The 16,514-nt window shown below is 38.1% G+C and overlaps 1 protein-coding gene across 1 annotated transcript in view; it reads left to right on the top strand.

The window, feature by feature from the left end:
- ATF6 (activating transcription factor 6) overlaps positions 1 to 16,514 on the top strand; it is a gene marked incomplete at its 5' end in the record, with an annotated part of 211,042 nt that overhangs the window by 64,815 nt on the left and 129,713 nt on the right. The window contains one exon of the mRNA XM_058536922.1: positions 12,403 to 12,534. Coding sequence (XP_058392905.1) covers positions 12,403 to 12,534 — 132 coding nt within the window. The remainder of the gene's footprint in view (positions 1 to 12,402; positions 12,535 to 16,514) is intronic.

Below are 16,514 nucleotides of genomic sequence, written 5' to 3' on the forward strand. Positions count from 1 at the left end.
ATTGTAAGAGCACTTATCCATTAAATTAAACATGTATGAGAAGTTTATTAAATCTCTATACAGACACCTCCATATTTATAGGTTTGTCTTCTATAATTGAGGAAACTTTTAGACCTCTATTTTGGACAGAATAGGAGCCACAGCATAACCCTGTGAGAGGAATTTCTTCTTGGCAAAATTGTTATATTTTCCCCTTTCTATTTTAAAAGTTACTATAATTATCCTCCTTTTCTGCAAATCATAAAGCAACATCCCAAGGAGGTTTTAAGTATGCTGGGTCTTAAAAAAAATAAACAAGTGTTTGAAATTGACAGTGCTTTCTCCTTGTTTGTTCTGGGTTAGGTGCTGTCTCCTCACTAGAACTGGAATCTTTATAGTTTAAGACATCAGACTTCGATGAGGAAGGGTAAATCATGCTTCTGAAGGGCCAACTACTCAGTGGTTTTCCTATGAGACTATGTTACAAGGAAAAGGTGACCACAGAATATGGCATTGAATTTGAGACGTCTGGAACTGGTTAGAAATAAGATGTCTGGATTCTAGCATTCTCTAAATTTGTCAGCTTTTCATTATTTTTACAGGAAGAATTCTAGCTTCTTATCCTGAGATGAGCTTGTCCCCAAATCTGGCTCTAATTTTTTTTTTTTTTTTTTTCTATTCAATTACTGAGCACATTTTGCTGTATGATATCACTATTGGCTGTAGGTTAAAAGTTACTGTACAACTTAAATGTCAGAATTCAAACCACCAACTATACATGGTTTTGTTTAGCCAGATTTTTAAATGAAATCTAATTCAAGTTCTTGGCTAAGGTACATTCCACATTTATCAAAGTGACACATAAACTGGAGAAATACAATGCATCTAAGTACCAGGTGTTATTGAATCCGAGATTGCAGCGGAGTAGCAGAGCTAAGGGCAGTCCTTTCCCCACATCGTCTAATTTATTTATGATCTTCAAAAAAGTATCCGCAGAGTAATTGGTTCTCTTTTAGACTCTGTAGATTTCATCCTTTTTTGAAAAAATAAAAGATGGCTTAGAGTCTGGCAAGTGCAGAGCTGTGTTTTGAGGGCACGGAAAATTTTGTTAATGATTTTCTCTAGTTTTGGCCTTCATGTGAGTTGTATATTGGGAAGCTTATAAGGAATATCCTAGTGGCTTTATCATATATCGCTTGGCTACCTTTTCCCCCAAACCTGAGTTGTTATAGTGAAGGGAAAGGGAGTTGAAATCAGAAACCTGCATCCTTTGCTAACTTCCTTCTTTACCTTAAGTCACTGTGTCAGTTTCAAAGGTAGAAGGAGATCATGTGGTAACTTTGGCTGCTTTCTCTCTTGTAAGAGGGTGTCAGTGAGAAACTAGGGCAGATAAGAAAACTGTCAGAGTTTAAGTTGGGTACTTGATATTTTCTTTAGACCACAAATATTAGTTAACATAGACAAGGACCAGTGGATGGTTTGTCTGAAATAGCTTTCTCAAACCACCGTTTTCAGTACTTAGTATATCCAGGTAGAATCATGCTGTATAAGCTGTGCAAAACATAAATAATAAAGGAACGCAGCTTTACTTTGCAGTAAGTGAAGGTCTATCCTAATATCAAGGTAGTATAGAATAACTTTGAAACTTTTGATTGTATAAAAATGTATATGTAATTATTATATATCACTTATGCTTCTAGGCAGTTTGCCATTAATGCCTTATTTTCTCCAGATTTGAGCTGTTTTGTCATTTCAGTAAGAACTGGAAACTTATACTTTAAGGGTCATTCTATAGATTCTTTTAAACTGAGTTATGGCTAGTGTTAGCATGAACTATGACTGTGTGCTGTGCATTTAGATTTCTTGTTGTCTGTCGGTTCTGAACATAAACTGGCATTAACATGTTATGTCTACAGTCAATTTAGCATAATCCATGACCTCTGAGGAGCTAGAATTAGGGAATTACCGATGATCTGTATGCCTTATATGGCTGTCTGTCTCAACCCTTTTACTAGAATTCTCAGTAAAGCAGCATTACTTGCTTTCATTTTTCCTTCCCATTTTTTTTGTGTGAATTTGAAAATGAGAGATAGATGGAAATAAGACTGTTTGAAGAAAAGAAGATGAGTTAAAAAGTGAAGATAATTAGTTCCAGAATAATCTAGGTTGGCTGTATTTTGCTACCATCTGTGCTTGGTTGCTAAAGGTAGCAGTTTTTATGTGTTTGTTATTAAGCTATTATTTATCAAACATTTACTATGCACCAAGTGCTAGTCTAGGCACTTTATATAAATTAATTCCTCTCAGAACTGTAAAGTATTATTATCCCCATTTTACAGATAAGGAAACTGAAGTCACATCTAATATGTGGCAGAGCTAGGATTCACAGTCTGCCTTTGGAGCTCTTACTTTAATCACTAATAGAGCGACAACCACTCAGGCAGAGAAAACGAAGCTGGTATTTACAGATAGAGGAGTTAGGACTCTATCCAGTAACTTTACCCATTCCCTTAAAGCTTAGGATTGGCTGTAAAAGGAGAAAATATTTATTTTATGAGTTGATTGGACTGATGTAAATATAACAGAAGAGAGATTGCACTCAAATTTACAGCCATCTTTCTTGACATTTAGAATGATCACAGGGTGCCTTTCTTGAGTGAGAGGATACCAAAGAGTTGTTCACACACCAACTTTTTATATTAAACATGGACTCATTGACTTCAGCAGTCTAAGTGTAGTGTATTAGTTGTCTATTGCTGTGTAACAAACCATCCCAAAACTTAAAGGCTTAAAACAACAGTCATTTACTTTGCTAGAACATCTGCAGTTTGGGCAGCACTCAGTAGAGATGGCTCTTCTTTGCTCCATGGAGTGTCAACTGAGGTGGCTCCTGTCGCAGGACGTACTTTCAAGATGGCTCACTCATCATGGCCAGCAAGTTGGTGCTGGCTTTCAGCTGGGCCCTGAGCTGGGCCTATGGGCCAGGGTTCTCGGTTTTTCTTCGTTTGGGCCTCTCCACGGGCTGCTTGGCCTTCTTCACAGTATAGTGGCTGGGTTCCAAGAACGAACATCACTTACTAGAAGAGTGCTTGCTTTATAATTGTTCAATGAATGAGTGAAAGAATCTCAGGTTGTTTTCTTGCTCATGTTGGCTCACTTGGCAAACTGCCACTGTAAAGTACATGTTTCTTCTCAGGGTCTGGTATTCCTTGGTTCTGAGAAGCCTATTTAAGGGAGTTTTTTATCTTCACTTGGCAATCTATTTCTTCTTTCAGTCACATTTCTGTTTCTAGTAAACTACCAGTTACTACTAGCCTGCAAAAATCATCTGTGAACCATTCGATAAACAGAAAGAAAAAACTTTTTTAAGATTTGGAGAACTCCCTTGAGAACGCCTTGTCTTTAGCCTCAGTTGCAATGAAAATTAACATAATTTCCTGTTCTTAGATCTGGAGATGGTGTAATAATGAGTTCACCACCTGCCGTTCTTGAGTTATGGGTTAGTTTCCCTAAAATGACGATCTGAATTTTCCTCTTGACACGAGGCAGAATAAAATTTATTTATTTGTTATTAAGAAAAAAAAAAGGAATACCTTCTATGGGTCAGGCATTGTCCTAGAACAAAACAGAGGTCCCTGTACTCCTTACATTCTACTGAGGACAGACAGACAGTAAACATAATAAGTAAGTAAAATGATACAGTTGTAAATTCTTTAAACAAAGGAATAAAGTATAGTAGGGTAAATGGTTTTGCAAGTGTGAGGGTAGTTGTTGGAATTATAGTTTTAAATATCATTGTAAAGTAGACTTTTTTTTTTTTTTTTTGGTGAGGAAGATTGGCCCTGGGCTAACATCTGTACCCATCTTCCTCTACTTTATATGTGGGACACCTGCCACAGCATGGCTTGATAAGTGGTGTGTAGTTCCGCGCCTGGATGCGAACCCACGAACCCCTGGCTGCTGAGGTGGAGCGCACGAACTTTACTACTATGCCACCCGGCCAGCCCCTAAAGTAGACGTTTTGAGCCAAGGCTTAAGGGAGATGACAAGGGTTAACCATATGGATATATGTGGGAACAGCATTCCTGGAGATGGAACAGCCAGTGCAAGGGCCCTAGGGTGGCATGTTCAAGGAAGAGCAAGGAGGCTGGGCTCAGGTGAGCAAGTAGTAGGAAATGATGCCAGAGAGGTAAGATGGAGAGAGAGGTCATGTTTCGTGAGTCCTTGGTCATTCTGAGGATTTGGGCTTTTACCATGAAAGAAATGCAGAACCATCTGAAGGTTTTGAGCAGAAGAGTGACACAATAATCTGACCTAGATTTTAAAACGATGACTTTAGTTGCTATGTTGAGAATAGCCTGAACCTGGCAGGCAGGAAGACAAGCTGTGCCACTGGCTGCTCTGTGTCATCTGCGGGACACGTAGCACTTGTTGACTTATAAAGCATGTTTACAAATCTGTCATCTCATTTGAGTCTTTGAAACACCCTATGAAATATTTGTTGTTTGTCCTATTTTACATATGACGAATTGGAGGCTCAGAGAAGTTAACCAACTTTCCCAGGGCTACTCAAGCAGGGGGGTCTCAGAGCCACACCTTGAACCCAGATCTCCTGATGCCCAATTTTGTGTGTTTTCCACTATTCTCCACTAAAACTTGAAGATCTCCATGCTCTTTTCAGCTTCAAGTGATTTCAGTTTTTGATGTGTGATTAAGAGAGACAGAGCAACAGCAGCATGTGGGTTTCTTTTGGGGATGAGAACTAGTATGATTTTTACCTGCTGAGATGGCTTGAGTTTAAAATTGACCTACTTGTACCACAAGACAACAGGTTTGCAAAGGGTAGAATAGTTTTGGAGATGTGCCATTTTTTGTTCAGCTATTTGGTATGAAAATTGGGTATCTGAAATCATATCTTAAGGATTAAGTGGCTTTATAAATAATCTGAAACAGTTGTTGGCTTTTAGAATTTCATAAATGAAAAAGTAAAGTAACACATTCTTATAATCCTTTTTCCAGACTTTTGGGAAAATTAGAATTGTGTTTTATTAATCTATGTTTTTCAGGCCCATTGGCCCATAACACGAGCAAGGTTTATTGGTGTAATGATTATTTTGTGGCTTAAAACTGTTGTGACTCTTGCAGAGTAGCATGTTTCCGATAATAAAGACATAGGGACTTCTGTTTTCTTAGTATTTATTAGTTTATTTAAAAATACTGAATAGAACCTGATTTAGTTATAAGAAGAGTTTGATTAGATTGCTTTATTAATATCGTGAACTATAAACAGTCACTGAATGCACAGTCATTATACTAACCCTTACTGTGACTCTGAGTCATCTCTTTGTGTACTTGGAAATTTAATATTTCTAAAATTAACAAAAAGGGACATTGAATGATGCAAAAACACTCATGCCAAGAATCTAAAAGTTCATATCAACAATAATTTTCTCATACTCTTTTGTACATTTGGCATTACAAGGACTGTCAAATTCCGTTCTTAATATTTATGGTGTCACAATTGTACTGAGACAATCTTGAATTCTGGCAGTAAAATAGAGCTCCTTCATGTCTTTCAAATATTAATAAAAACAAGGGAAATGTAAGTGCAGTTATTTAGATGGTTAAAATTAGTTTCTATAGGTCATTTCATAGGTTCAAGCATTTATAGTTTTTTTGAGCTGAATTGGATAGTCAGCTTGTCTGTAATTTAGCTTAGGAGAAATTTCATTTTAAGACAGAAAAAAAAAGTCTACAGGGAATGGGGGCCAAAAGACAACAACAACCAAAAACAAGTGAAAAACTTTAAAAGATCCTTTACAGAATTTCTTAATATATTACCTTTTCAAAATACATTCTGGGCCACTGAGTAGATAATAAAATTGAGACTCACAGACTGTTTGGATTCTCATTTTTGCCTCATCTCTGACTCACTCCCATGTTTAAAATACTTAGTTGATTCTGTATAATGGAAGTGTTGTGAAGATCATTTTTGTGAAGTCCATTGAATGAGATCTGAATGAGATCTGAATGAGCCCTTTGGCTAAAAAAGGGTAGAAGTTACAAGGTAGCTATGGTTAAAGGTATATTATCATTACACTGTGATAATCATTACTAATGTGGACAGTGGGGAAAATAGTGATCACCTATGAGCCAAACCAGTCAACATTAAAACTGATTTCTAGCAAGTATAGCTGCTAAGTGATTATAGCACAGTCCAGGTACAGATGGAATAGCCTAAACTGGTAGTTAAACTCAAGGCATTTGCTTGTAACAGCCATAAATTGTGAATTGAAATGCTGGTTTCTTAGCGGTAGTAAAATTAGCGAAAGAGCAATGATCAGTAGAAGGGCTCTTTAAAAATTTCCAAGTATTAACAATTCTGAATAATTTACTTTATAAATCATACATAAACCATACGAATAGTTTTTGATTGTATCCTTCCACATCCCTCCCATCTAAGTCTAACTCTCTCATCCTTCTCCCCAGACTGTCCACTTCTGTTGGATTTGTTGTGAAGAGCTATAACTTTTAGGGAATTGAAGTAGGAAAGATGTTATGAAAAACAAGATTAGTTTAAAATAGTAGTTCTCAAACATTGGTTTGTATCAGAGTCACCTGGACAGCTAGTTAAAACACAGATTGTTGGGGCCGGCCTGGTGACGTGGTGGTTAAGTTCGCGCCCTCTGCTTTGGTGGCCTGGGGTTCGCAGGTTCAGATCCCGGTTGCGGACTGACGCACCGTTAGTCAAGCCATGCTGTGGCAGCGTCCCATATAAAGTAGAGGAAGATGGGCACGGATGTTAGCCCGGGCTAATCTTCCTCGCAAAAACAAACAAACAAACAAAACACACAGATTGTTAGGCACCACCCCTGAGTTTCTGGATGAGTGGTCTAGAGTGGGGCCTAAGAATTTGTGTTTCTAACCAGTTTATCAGGTGATGCTAATGCTGCTGGTCCAGGTGCCACATTTTGAGAATCACTGCTAGAGGAAGGTGCATTCTGATCCAGAGGAACTAACAAAGTGTGTTAATTGCTAATAGACAGTAGGATTCAAGGAAGGAAAAGTGTAGAAGCTACTCCTAGAGGCCACAGCAGCCACTTTGACTTAGCAGTTAACTTTGAGAGCTATCAAGAGAGCCTGCCTAAGGGCTTAAGACCCCTAGGCAGGAAGTAAGAGAGCAGAGGAACTGTTGTAGGAATCTCCTGTTTCTCTGGCAGTGGTAATCACCAAGTAGTCTAGATAAACAGGAGATAAATATAATACCAGTTTTCAGAAGAAAGAAAGTAGATTCCCCCATTAGACCCGGGAATTTAACATAAATCATAGAGAAGATTCTGATATGGAAAGGGATATGATAACTGGGAGGCAAAATTAAAACAGGAACAAAACATACCGGTTTTGTTTCTTTTGTTGAATAAATTGCTAGACTTACTGATATTTTGGCAGGCAAGGCCATCCCTAATCTAGCCTTGCATTATTGTTAGTCTCCTTCCTTCTTTCCCTTCTCTCTCTAAGATGATCCCCTTCCCACTGTGTGTTTACACTTGCATGTGTCCATCCATACACCCTCCCCTGCTTTATCTGCAGTTCCCAAGCAAAAGATGCTCTCTTAAGACTATGTCCTTTTTTCACATACTAGTCTTGTCTGCATGAAGTACCTTCCCTCACTCCCATCCTCCTTTTCCACCTGTTTATTTACTGCTCGTCATTTAAGATAACTTCATGGATCCTCTTGATAGAGATCAAGTGCTCTAGCTATATATGCTTCTATAGCATTCGGTATTAACCTCTGTTATGGCACTAATCACTCTGTTATCTTTTGTGTGTGTGTGTGTGTGTGAGGTAGTTAGCCCTTAGCTAACATCTCTTGCCAATCCTCCTCTTTTTTTGCTGAGGAAGATTGGCCCTGGGCTAACATCCGTGCCCATCTTCTTCTACTTTATATGGGATGCCACCACAGCATGGTTTGATGAGCAGTGCATATGTCCGCACCCAGGATCCAAACCTGCAAACTCTGGGCTACTGTATTGGAGCACGTAAGCTTAACCCCTACGCCACTGGGCCGGCCCCACTCTATTATCTTTTATCTATATCACCTCCCCACACAGATATACACACAAATCTGTAATTTGGTTTTTATCTTTGAATCTTTAACATCAAATATGGTTCCTGGAACATAATAGATATTTAGTACATGTTGAATAAGTGAGTGAATTGATCTGTCTTTCTGGGAAATGTTGTCAACTTAATGCAATGATGGTGTTCCAATTCTGGATCCAAATCCTGGCTTTATTAATTACTCAGAGTGTGCACAATTCTGACACCCATTCTAATGTGTGTTTTTTCCACACCACCAAGCAATTCTCCAACACCAGCTGGGTGTCCTACAGTTCAACTCAATTTTGGCACTATCTACCTGTGATAGTGTCAGATCCCACAGTGTCAGATCCCACAGGCTCGGTCCTACAAGACTGCCCCTTCCCCCAATTTTTCGAATGCCAATTGTTAAGTCCAAGTTGTCACATGTGCTTCTGACCAACCAGTTATATAAATCAGAGGTACCCACGACTTCCTCCTCAGGTTCTGTTAATTTGCTAAAGTGGCTCACAGAACTCAGAGAAACATCTTACTTACTAGAATACCAGTTTATTATAAAGGGATATAACTCAGGAACAGCCAGATGGAAGAGATGCATAGGGCCAGGTATGGGGAAAGGGTGAGGAGCTTCCATGTCCTCTCCAAGAGTGCCACTCTCCCCAAATCTCTACGTTTTCACCAACTCGGAAGCTCTCCAAACCCCTTCCTTTTGGGTTTTTATGGAGGCTTCATTACATGGGTGTGATTGATTAAATCATTGTTATTGGTGATTGAACTCAATCTCCAGCTCCTTTCCCCTCCCTGGAGGTGGGAGTGGAGGGTGCGATTGAAAGTCCCACCCCACTATTCATATGGTTGGTTCCTCTAGTGACCAGCCCCTATTGATCCTTAGGTAACCTAAGGGCCTTCCAAAAGTCACATCATTAACATAATAAAAAACACCTTTATGGCTCTCATCACTTAGGAAATTCCTAGGGTTTTAGGAGTTCTGTGCCGAAAGGGTCGAAGACCAAATATATATTTCTTATTGTAAATCACAATATCACAGTATGACCTTCAGCAAACTGTTTAAACTTTTTGAGCCTCAACTTCCTTTGAGCCTTTATTCCTTAGTACATAATGGGTGTTTAAGAAATGGTAGCTGCTGTTATATTGTGTTTGCATCTTAGAAGAACATTTAACAGTCTTGTAATATACTTATGATCAAGATGGGAAATTTTGGACTAGGTGATATTGATACTGAACCTCTTAATCTCAAGATTGTGCCCCCAGTGCTCAGTAAGCCAATCACTGAGACACCGGTGCTTGGAGGTAGAGAAAGCTTCATTCGAATTGGCCAAAATGAGAAGGTGAGAGTATAGGTTCTCTCAAACCCACTTTAGCAAAAGAAGAAGCAGGGGGTCTTTATAGAGCTAAGGGGCTTGGGAGGGAGGTGGAGCTTCAGAGCAAAGGGGAAGTCTGTGTTTCTTTCACTCCGGATAAGCCCTTGGGCTGCCAGACTTCTTGGTGTCAGTGCCAGCTGGGGACTGGTTATCTGGTGGTTGTAACTTCCTTAAAGGCGTTGTTTTTCTTCTGCAAAACAAGCTTATAAATCCTTGTAATCCTTGAGTCACCCCTCTGGTTAAACAAGAAGACAGCAAATTAACAAGCTATAATGATGTGTGGGCTATGAAGCAAGCATTTGAGCTCAACAAATACATCTAACAGAGACTAAGGTTATTTATTAACTTCTTTTCTCTATATCTGTGTTGGGAACAAGGTCAAAGGGTAACCATGTTCTTATCAAATATTTATAGTAACCCTCAGGTACCCAGCTTCAGTATTACAATTAAATGATAAGTGGTTTAACTTACATTTTTACAGACTTGGAAGGGGCTCCCTACAGACATGTTCCAGGGGCAGGGCTCAATATCTTTGCCCTGTTCTTTTCAATATTTTAATAACAGCTCAGTTGAGGATGTTGATGGCATGCTGATCCTTGCTTGGAGGGAGAATTTCTTTTGCTAATTAGGATCCTAAAAGTTCTTGAATGGTATTTTAAAAGGAATTGGTGTAAATTATTCAACTGGACCAAAAAAGCTCAATTATATAAATTCAGAATTGTAAGTGAGAAAGGAAGGGAAGGGAAAGTAATAGTTCAAAATCAGTTTGTGAGAAAAAGAGTTGGGATTTTAGTTAAACTAGGCTCCATATAAATAGAGTATGATTTAATGGCAAAAAGACCCACATGATATTAGGCCATTGGTGGAGGAATGATATCTAGAACATGGGAAGGAATTACCATGCTCCCTCCTGTAATGGTCATACCACCTGAGAAGTACTGTGGCCAGTTCTGGACACCACCTCTGAGAAGCATATTGACAGAGAAGTGACCAAATATGCTTAAGGAACCTAAGACTGTGCTATAAAGAGGAACATGTGGAAGAAACTATAGCCTTGAAAAAGAAAGCCTAGGGTATGGGGTGGGGGATGTTAGATATCTTTGGACATTGGAGTAAGGCTTGCTTAGACTTGTTCTGAATAGCTGTGGAGTCCAGAACTAGTACTAAAAGGTGGGAGTTATAAAGAAGCACATTTCTAGTTAAAACAAGGGGAAACTTAAATAGATAGAGTGGTAGAGCTCTTCTAGTCACTGGAGGGACTGAGGGAGTACTTCCACCAAACAGGAATGTTGTTATGTGGATATTCCACTAATACAGTGGAGGAGTTGTAGGAGTTGAATTGAGATTCTGTATGGGGGTTGACTTGATTGAGATTCTGTGTAGGAGTTGAATTAATTGAGATTCTGTAAACTGAGGGGAAGTTCTTAACTTTGATTTTGTTTACAGTGAACTTTCCTAAGTAGAATTTTTGGCACCACACTTGAAAGAATTAAAAAGTAAACACTTTTTTTAAAAAGTAAGTTTCAAAAAGAAAAAAAAACCTCTACAGTTATCGTCACATTCTTCATTTGGCTTCCCTACAAAACTGGTATTGTTTACAGCCTCTTTCATGTTTTCTTAAATACTCACCAAACTAAGTTTTCCTGTTTTAGTAGGACATTTCATTAAGCCTCTTACCTCATTTGTGGTAGGGTTTATACTGTTTGTGACCACTCTGGTAAACATTCTCTCTGAAAGATACAACTGTAACAAAATGTAGCCTCAGTTGTAGAAAAAATAAATTTCACACAAGGGCCAGAATTTGGTAGTACACCTTTGAAGAGTTTGCAGTATGCCAAAGTGCCACAGTGTACTGTGTGAGAACCACTGGATGGCAGTGATTCTGGGGGTGAAGAATTGAGAAGAATGGCAAATACAATAAGAGATCAGAAAAAGATTCTAGAGAGGCGTACCTGCTTTCTGTTTCCCCCAACACCACTTTGGCCAAATTTGGAGAGAAACTACTATATCCCCAAAGAACTCCTTTTCTCTTAGAACCACAGGGCCCTTAACTGTGACCCTCTTTCATCAGCCTTACTTTCCTCCTCCCTCTAAATAGAATCTGATGTCCTTTCTTTTGTGCTTCTCTACTGAGATTCCCTTTGTGTTGAATTTCAAGAAGGTTATGACTAGTGTAAATTATGTGAGTGGCATCATAAAATGAAGCACAGACACACGAAATATCTTATTGATGAGCCAAACGTCTAAGCCCATGATTAATGAGTTATAAGTGTTAAAAAACTGTTGCAAACAAATAGGCATATTTGTTTGCTCCAAATACTTACGCCCATCAATAGGACATACACTGATGAATGAAAGTATTAAGGATAGTGGGGATAAAGAAGTAAAGAGGAAATTTTTACATGTAAATAAAAATAGAAGTGTTTTTTAAGTAACTTTTGTTAGCTTTATTTGATAGCCTACTTTCTGGGATTGTGAAAGGCTAATGAATTTGGCTGTTGAAAAAGAGAATAGTGCCCATTTCATTTGCAGTAGTCCCTCATTGAAAACATCAGTTTGCAGCATCCAGGAGGACTTCTTATTTCAATTATCTGAGTTTAAAATTTGTTTGTACATATGTGGTACTTATTTCTACTTTATATACATACATAACATAATATTTTTTAAAGCATATAGAATACCGACTTTATTTAAACAGTTTATAAATAAGGTACTTCTATACTCATAAAAATTATTTTCAAAATTGTTTTTCATATGTATAGGATGTTAAGCTAGAGATTTGACCACATCCATGTGCTGTTTTGACTTGCATCTATGCCCAGCATTCTTGCTGTGTACATGGACCTACAAAGGAATTCTGGTTTGTTTCAGAGCTACAGGTAGTATGCACATGTGTGACATATTTTTATTTCAATTATGGTTTCACATTTTTTATTTTCAGCATGTTGGAACAGGATTCCAGGAGAATGAAGCCTAGTGTGAACCCTGCAAATCAGAGGAGGCATCTTCTAGGATTTTCTGCTAAAGATGTGCAAGACACGTCAGATCCTGTCATCCAGAAAAACAACTACAGGTTAGATGGCATGTCTCTGTCTGTTAAATTGATTTAATGAAACTGAAACAGAGAATTGTATAGTATAACTTTACATCTAAATTGTTTATACACAGTTTTTTGTTGTTTTTTTTAATTTAATTTAATTTTATTTATTTTTTTTAAATTTTTCGTTTATTGCAGTAACATTGGTTTATAACATTGTATAAATTTCAGGTGTACATCATTATACTTCTATTTCTGCATAGATTACATCGTGTTCACCACCCAAATACTAATTACAACCCATCACCACACACATGTGCTGAATTATCCCTTTCGCCCTCCTCCCTCCCCCCTTCCCCTCTGGTAACCACCAGTCCAATCTCTGTCTCTATGTATTTGTTTATTGTTGTTATTATCTACTACTTAATGAAGGAAATCATATGGTATTTGACCTTCTTCCTCTGACTTATTTCACTTTGCATAATACCCTCAATGTCCATCCATGTTGTCACAAGAAATGATGAAATCCAGCCATTTATACACAGTTTTAATTAGTAGAGCAGACAAATTACTCAGGTCATTAATAAATTTTACTGTTAAGACCAGTTCCAAGAATAAATTTACTTTTTGAAACTTTTCCCAGTTTTAGAATTCTTGTAGAGATGTGACCTTAACATCTCAGTTTGTGTGCATTAATATACATATTGAAAGACATACAATATATATACATTATATTGTATTAATGTCTTTAATATAGTTATTTCATTTATCTATCATATGTTTACACATATAATGTATCTAATATTTGTTACTGTATCACCTGTGATGGATATGATATGGTGGAATGATATGGCCGAACCTATTTGCAATCATTAGATAAAATCATTTATACTTGTTTATTGTGATTTTTGCTGAATCTCCCTCCATTGTTACAATTTAATACTGTCTTAGTAGGTGTCCATAGAGCTCGTCAATAGTAAAAGACTTAGAATTTTATGAAAATACAATTTCTATATTATGTTAACTAGAAGAAGGTTATAGTGGACATGTTCAAAGCTGTATACTTTTTTTCTTTTTTCTTTTGTGAGGAAGATCAGCCCTGAACTAACATCAATGCCAATCTCCTCTTTTTGCTGAGGAAGACTGGCCCTGAGCTAACATCTATTGCCAATCCTCCTGGTTTTTTTCCTTTTGTCTCCCCAAAGCCCCAGTAGATAGTTGTATGTCATGGTTGCACATCCTTCTAGTTGCTGTATGTGGGACGCTGCCTCAGCATGGCCGCACACGCGGTGTGTGGGTGCGCACCCGGGATCCAAACCCAGGCCGCCAGCAGTGGAGCGTGCGCACTTAACCGCTAAGCCACGGGGCCAGCCCCAAAGCTGTATACTTTTTGATAAACATTTCCCTTTGTTATTTGGAATTTTTATTAGAGCCAAGTGGAGCTAGGTCCTTGACTAGCAAGGCAAAGGGAGGTCACAGTGTGGCACCCATGGCACAGGAATTCTCATTAACTCTGGCTCCTTAACACTGTCCTTTACTTTAGTGATTTATTTGCTGAAGCTTTTCCTGTTGGTATAGAATGCTTTGCAAGCAGCCTAGAACTCTGACCATCTCAGGGTTAGTGTGGATCTGATTGTCTCCAGATTGGATGTTGGCTTAGATTCTCTGTTTTCTTTCCCCTTCAACTCCACCCAGACCCTTTCCTCGTATTTCTCCTATTGGACTTTTTTTTTTCTGAAGAATATTTTTGGCTGATAGAACAAAGCCAGTCAGCACAGATGTGCAGAAATCATTACTGGAGTTTATCACATGAAAATAAAATTATAAATCAGAAATGTATATTCAAAAGCAGTTTTGAACTTTTCTGATGGACTACAGCGTTTATATTTTTGTAGGTATGCACACCTAATTTTTAAAATAGCACATATGTGACAGGTCTTTATTCTTGTCTTTTTTTAGTGTGGCAAACAGCCTCTTTTCATAGGCATTCAGAATTTACCAAGTACAAGGCAGAGTTTTTGTTCTTCTCCATCAACACTTCGTTTTAGGCTGATCTCCTTTTGTGCATGCAGTTATTACCTGTGTGCCACCGTCTCTGTTTTGTTCCAAATAACTTAACCCTAACAGGCAGAAGAAAGGACTTCAAGAATGTTCCTGGTACAAGTTGTAGGGTGGAATGATCTCCATATCCTCAGCTGTTGCTTCTTTTCCCTAGTGTGTGGCATTTCTTTTCCCTTGTGTGTGGCATATGTAGAAGTCTATCACTTCTACCTTGAAGTTAGTTTTCCACTGTGCCAAAATTATTTTTGTCAAGGATGGCAGTGATTTCAGTGTTGCCAAATTCAATGGAAACTTCTGTCTTCATCTTACTTGATCTTTCCTCAACATTTGGCTGTGTGGATCACTCCTTCCTTGAAACATTCTTCTTTTGTATTGCTATATTTTTTAGTTTCCTCTTTTTTCACAGGCTGCTGCTTCACAGTCTTCCTTGCCGGCTTCTCCTCTATCCAAATCTCAAGGTTTGAAACTGTGAATTTTTAGTTTTCTGTGTGCCTAGGTGACTCATCCATCATTGAGCACACAATCCATGTCTCTATATCCTGATGACTCTCAAATTTATGTTTCCCATCCAGACTTCTCTTCTAAGTCTCCACACTCATATATCCAGTAATTTCTTTGACATCTCTATTTTAGCATTTCAGACTTAACACACACACAGTGAAACTCTATGTCCTTCTCCCTGTTCCACCTCCAAGCACTTCTCTACAGCAGTCTTCCTCACTTCTGTTGCTTAAGCCAGAAATCCTGATTCCTCCCTTTCCATAAGTGCTGTTGATATTCTTTCCAAAAATTATCTTGAATTTGCCCACTGCCACCACCTTAGTCCATACTGCCTTCAGTTTTTGCCTGGATTACTATAGCTCTTTCCTAACTGGTCTCCCAGCTTCCCCTTTTGCCTTCATTGAATCCATTTTTGGTACAATGGTAAGGTGTAAATGTAAACTGAAATTTATCACATTTCTATTTAGCCCCCTTTTGTGGCTTCTCATTACTTTTAGTAATTCCTTATCATAGTCTGGTCTCTCTCTTTCCAACCTTATCTTGTGCCTCCCTCACTTGCTCACAACTCTTCAGATGGTGAGTGGTGTTTAGGTTCCTTAAACCTGCTTTTTTTCCACCTGCCTCCATCTAGAACACTCTTCCCCAAGTTCCTATAGGGCTGGCTGCTTCTCATCCTTTAGGCCTTGACATAAATATCATCTCCTTTTCAGACCATTTTATCTAAAGTAGGTACTGACATTAGTTGTCTGTTTTAACCATTTGTTTCTTTTGTAGCTCTAACCACAGTTTGGATTTATTTTATGCGTTTTGTTTCTTGCATTTGGCCCATGTCCCCCATTAAGGTGTTTGAGGATAGAGACTTTATTTCTCTTGTTCCCTGTTGGATTCCTAGCACCTAGCACATTACCTGGCACACAGTTGGTATTCAGTAAATATTTGTTTAATGAATTAATGAAAAGTGTAAATCTAGCCATGTCCAATTTTATGTGTTTGTATTTTTCCTTTTTGGGTTTTAGTATGTCTAGTTTTCTAAATCCAAAGCATTGTATATAAATAAATTCAAGACACATCTAAGATTTCTTAATGAGAAAGGTTAAAATAGCAGCCTGAAGAGAATAATAGCAATAACGTCCCCAGCTCAAATTCTAATTTTCAACTCAGGTTTTGCTCCCTATGTCACACTCTGGATATGAATCCGTATGATATAGATCAGTGTGATGGTTAGGAAAGTATATTTTTTTAGGCTGATGGAATAACTGGTTAATGTCACTGTGGTGTTTGATTAGTGATTCAGATTCCTCCATGATGCTAAAATTTATATTTAGCTTTTCAATGCTCTCACTTTTCTCCTGTCAAGTATTTTATGCCTCCCCTCTCCCAACCACACATACTATTTTAAGCAGACTATTTGGTTTTATTATCACTGAATTGTGAATGACTATAAAACTTTAGTC

Source organism: Diceros bicornis, chromosome 4 (assembly GCF_020826845.1).
Source record: "Diceros bicornis minor isolate mBicDic1 chromosome 4, mDicBic1.mat.cur, whole genome shotgun sequence".
Taxonomy (NCBI): domain Eukaryota; kingdom Metazoa; phylum Chordata; class Mammalia; order Perissodactyla; family Rhinocerotidae; genus Diceros; species Diceros bicornis.